The sequence below is a fragment of the Etheostoma cragini genome, chromosome 11 (assembly GCF_013103735.1).
Source record: "Etheostoma cragini isolate CJK2018 chromosome 11, CSU_Ecrag_1.0, whole genome shotgun sequence".
NCBI lineage: Eukaryota > Metazoa > Chordata > Actinopteri > Perciformes > Percidae > Etheostoma > Etheostoma cragini.
The window spans coordinates 26,515,360-26,519,748 of record NC_048417.1 but is presented as its reverse complement, the minus strand read 5'-3'; the positions used below and the strand labels follow the sequence as shown (position 1 = coordinate 26,519,748).

The following is a 4,389-nucleotide window of genomic DNA, read 5'->3' as shown; positions in this document are numbered from 1 at the left end:
ATTTCCATTTGTTGAAAGGTATGGACATTGTTACATTCAAAACTGCACAATTTATGTTTAAAGTTAAAGAAAATAATTTATCATGTAACATACACCCCAATATTGAAGGAAAGAGCCAGGGGATCTCATCTAAGAGGACATTATGAACTACTGTTAAAAGCATATGTGTTTCAGTTTGTGGGGTGAGATTATGGGATGGACTGAACAATGATATCAAAAAGAGCCATTATATCATTAAGTTCAAAAAGGGATTATAAAAATAAAAATTACTGGACCAATACAGAAAAGAAACCGAAACAAACCGAAAGCATCCCCCGTGCAAGAAATATTGTTGTATAGAGTTGTAAGTTATTGGGAGATGTGATACTCTATATTTGCAGATCGTTCACTTTGTAACAGGATGATTTTGTGAAATAGGGGTCATTTCAAATTGCTTCCAACTGCTCGTCCTCAAATTAATATATATATATATATATATATATATATATATATATATATATATATGTTTTTTTATTGTATTTGTTAAATACTGATTGTTTGTGTCACATTCAGTGGTTTTAATTTTTTGTTTTCACTGTTGTTGTCTTGCAGTGTTGATTGTTGGAAATAAATAAATTAAATGAAACAAGCTAAATGGATAAATACATTTCACGTATTGTAAAAGCATATTTTGTAGCTTTAACATATATCGTTTGCTAAGTGTGCATTTTAAGATTTAACTTTTTGCAGCAGGAACCTTCTTCAAAAATCTAACAACTACTCCTTTGATTTGAGGAAGACTCAGGCCGTAAACTAGAGGGTTATTAATGGGGGGGATCATCAAATACTGTAAAGATAAAACAACTGTGAAGATAGGATTCATTTTATCAGCCTCATATCGAGTCAATGAAATCTCACAGAAGACAGAAAGAGAATAGGTGATGAATGTGATGATGTGAGGCAGGCAGGTCTGGAACGCCTTTCCTCTGAATTCAGACGAGCTTCTCCTGCAAACAAGCAGAATACGGAGATAGGTGTACAGGACAAAGAACAGGGGGGTGAAGACGGTTGTGACTAAAACAAACTGACCTACTATGTTGTTCAGAGTTGTGTCCACACAGGAGAGCTGAACCACTGGCCAGTTGGAACAGAACAGCCTATTCAGTTTATTGCCACACAGCGGTAATCGGACACTAAGATAGAGCAAGAAGGCTATAGCAAATACAGGGTAGAGCACGGCAAAAATCACAAGATGTGTTACCATCTTAAATGTCATGTAACTGTGATAGTGTAAAGGCTGGCAAATAGCAACAAATCTATCATAGGCCATGATGCTGAGGAAAGTCATCTCACATGATAAATAGGTATAAATAACATACATCTGAATAAAACATGATGGACGTGAGATGAAATGAGTGTCAGACAGAATGTCCATCAGAAACCTGGGGAAGAAGCTGGCTGAGCCGCACAGAGAGTTAAAAGACAGACAGCTGATAAAAATATACATGGGCTGATGCAGAGACTTCTCCAGACAGACTGTCAAAATAATGACAACGTTAGAGGAGACAATAGTCATGTAGAGCAACAGACACAGACTGAAGAACAGATATCTGAGGGGCCCAAAGTCTGCATACAGAGTAAACTGAAAATACAAAGGATTCAGGCTGTTGTTGCTCTTCATGACTGCACAACAGCAGAGCTGGAAGAAGAGAAGTGAGAACAGATGGAGATACAGTAAATGAGATTAAAATGTTCACAGCAAAATTTCCTATTTTAACAGTAGACTCAACATTTAGAAAAAATATGCATTCATGTAAGTTGCATAAAGTGCACATTTTTAACAATTTTGATTGTTCATTAAGACATGTTAAAAACATTGACATGAAAAAAAAGGTCAGTTTCACATTAACTAAATCCACAAGCAAGCTCACATTTTTCATTGAACAATATAAGAGTTGAATGAATGATAAGAGATGTATCTAGGTTAACAAGGCTCATACATGACATTCAAAAGGTTCTTTTCCACAAGTGACATATTTGCAATTACATTCAAACTTTCAGAAAAGCTTTGAGCGTAGTGAAGTTCTCCACTTTTGTGTCTTATAACAGCTGATATAATCAGCTGAAACAATAAACTGTATATAGTGTTCATATGTGTCCTGAGGTCTGTCCAGCAGGTAAAAGATTTAGAATAATACACAGCACCCGCCCCTGACTACAGCAGACTGAGGCAGTAGCTGAACCTTTATCCTGTTATGCTGTCACCCTGAGAGCAGCAATCTGTACACACAGGGTCCAAAGGGATGGACGCAAACCAAACCCAAATCACGAGGGACAGACAATGAGACAGATCTGGCAGATAGATAGATAGATAGAAAAATAGAAAGATAGATAAATAGATAGATATTTATTGATCCCAATAAATTGGGAAATGACAGTGTTGCAAGAGCAAAATCAGTCACACAAAACACAATTTAATATAAATGAAATCCTAGGATACAATATACTGTAATGAGCTGAGTTGTCTGTTGACGCTGGTTTCAGAGTCTGATTGTATATTTATATGTCTATGAAGAAATTAAAACTTTAATGACAAAAAGAATGGATCCAAATAGAAAGAACCTCAAAAACGACTTTTGGAGATAGTGTCTTGTGTTGTCTAATTTAAGATATTTGCGTAACTAATATAACAATTTGATTCACTGAGGATACAGAGGGGCTCTAAGGTCTTCCCATCACTTTCTGCCTTCACACCTTCCCGCGTTTGGTCCGGTTAAAACCAACCCTGGAGCATTTGGTGAGATAGTCCGGGAAAGCGGGAAAAGCTCATCCGAACCTTGGAGCCGAAAGGCCGATTTATCTTTGCTAATGATATGTTGGACTCATGTTTATGTATATTCTCAGACATAAACTTTTTAATAATAATTTGGGTCTCCCCCAGTAGTAACTCTGAGGACCCCACCATTTATGTCTTTAATCTTGGAAATTCTGGGGGTGTTCTCCAAATGTTATCCCTCCCCCACCTTTTTATGATTCCTTTTTAATTTACAATGCTCTTAAAAAACGTTTGGAATGGGCACCCAGATAGCTCAGTTGGTAGAGCGGGTGCCCATATATAGAGGTTTACTCCTCGCGAAGCCGCCCGGGGTTCGAATCCAGCCTGCAGCCCTTTGCTGCATGTCATTCCCCTTTCATATCTTCATCCATCCTGTCAATTAAAGGCCTAAAAAATGCCCCAAAAAAACAACTTTGGAATGTTTGAGGAGGTCAAAGCATGGTAACAAAGTCCTCAGAAAGGGAACCTACGAAGGAAATTTGGGATTGTTTTTTAGTGTGTAGATAGATAGATATGTATTGATCCCAAAAAAGGGGAAATTACAGTGTTACAGCAGCACACAAAATATACATACATACAATATACATAAAATATTAATAATAATAATAATAAAAGTCAAGGTCGTCAGGGTTATCCATGATAGATAATGGTTTGTTCAGTGACCTCCTCTCCACCACAGCTTCAGAAGTGTCTTGTTTGCAGCCGATCACGGAGACAGCCTTCCTGATCAGTTTGTTCAGTCTGTTTGTATCGTTGGCTCCGATGCTGCTGCCCCAGCAGATGGCGGAGGAGAACAGAGCGCTGGCCACAACAGACTGGTAGAAGATCTCCAACATCCTGCTGCACACACTGGAGGATCTCAGCTTCCTCAGGAAATAGAGTCTGCTCATCCCCTTCTTGTAAACAGCAGTGCTGTTGACCTTCCAGTTCAGTCTGCTGTCGATGTTGACACTCAGGTATCTGTTCTCCTCCACCATCTCCACGTCACTTCCCAGTATGCAAAGGGAATGGAGGAAGGGTCTGCCGTTCCCTTCCTCCTGAAGTCGATCACAATCTCTCTGGTCTTGTCCACGTCCAGCAGTAGGCAGTTCTTGCCAGACCACTCCACAAAGTCATCCACCAGTGCCCTGTACTCTCTCTCCTGTCCTTCCCTTATACACCCAATAACTGCAGAGTCATCAGAAAACTTCTGTAGGTGACATGACTCTGAGTTGTACTGAAAGTCTGTGGTGGATAAGGTGAACAGAAAAGGAGACACCACAGTCCCCTGTGGGGCCCCGTACCACTCACCACCAATTCAGACAGAACACGGTCCAGGCGGACAAACTGGTGTCTGTCTGTTAGGTAGTCAGTGATCCAGGAGACTATGGATGCACCGACACCCATCAGCTGCAGCTTCTCACCTAGTAGCAGTGGCTGGATGGTGTTGAATGCACTGGAGAAATCAAAAAATGTGATTCTCACAGTGCCGCCACTGCCATCCAGGTGCAAATGAACTCGCTGCAGAAGATAGATGACAGCGTCGTCCACTCCCAGACGAGGCTGGTAGGCAAACTGTAGAGGGTCCAGAGAAG

At 40.0% G+C, this 4,389-nt stretch overlaps 1 protein-coding gene across 1 annotated transcript; it reads right to left on the bottom strand.

Annotated features, from left to right (window-relative positions):
* Positions 1-715: 715 nt before the first annotated feature.
* On the bottom strand, positions 716-1,702 carry LOC117952411 (olfactory receptor 6N1-like). The gene has a single exon (XM_034884696.1). It carries the CDS (start codon positions 1,658-1,660, stop codon positions 716-718), a length of 945 nt encoding a protein of 314 aa, XP_034740587.1. The 5' UTR covers positions 1,661-1,702.
* Between the last annotated feature and the right edge of the window lie 2,687 nt (positions 1,703-4,389).

What these genes read in the sequence shown, in the direction of transcription:
- LOC117952411 (XM_034884696.1), bottom strand. Translation starts at nt 1,660, where the DNA reads ATGAAGAGCAACAACAGCCTGAATCCTTTGTATTTTCAGTTTACTCTG.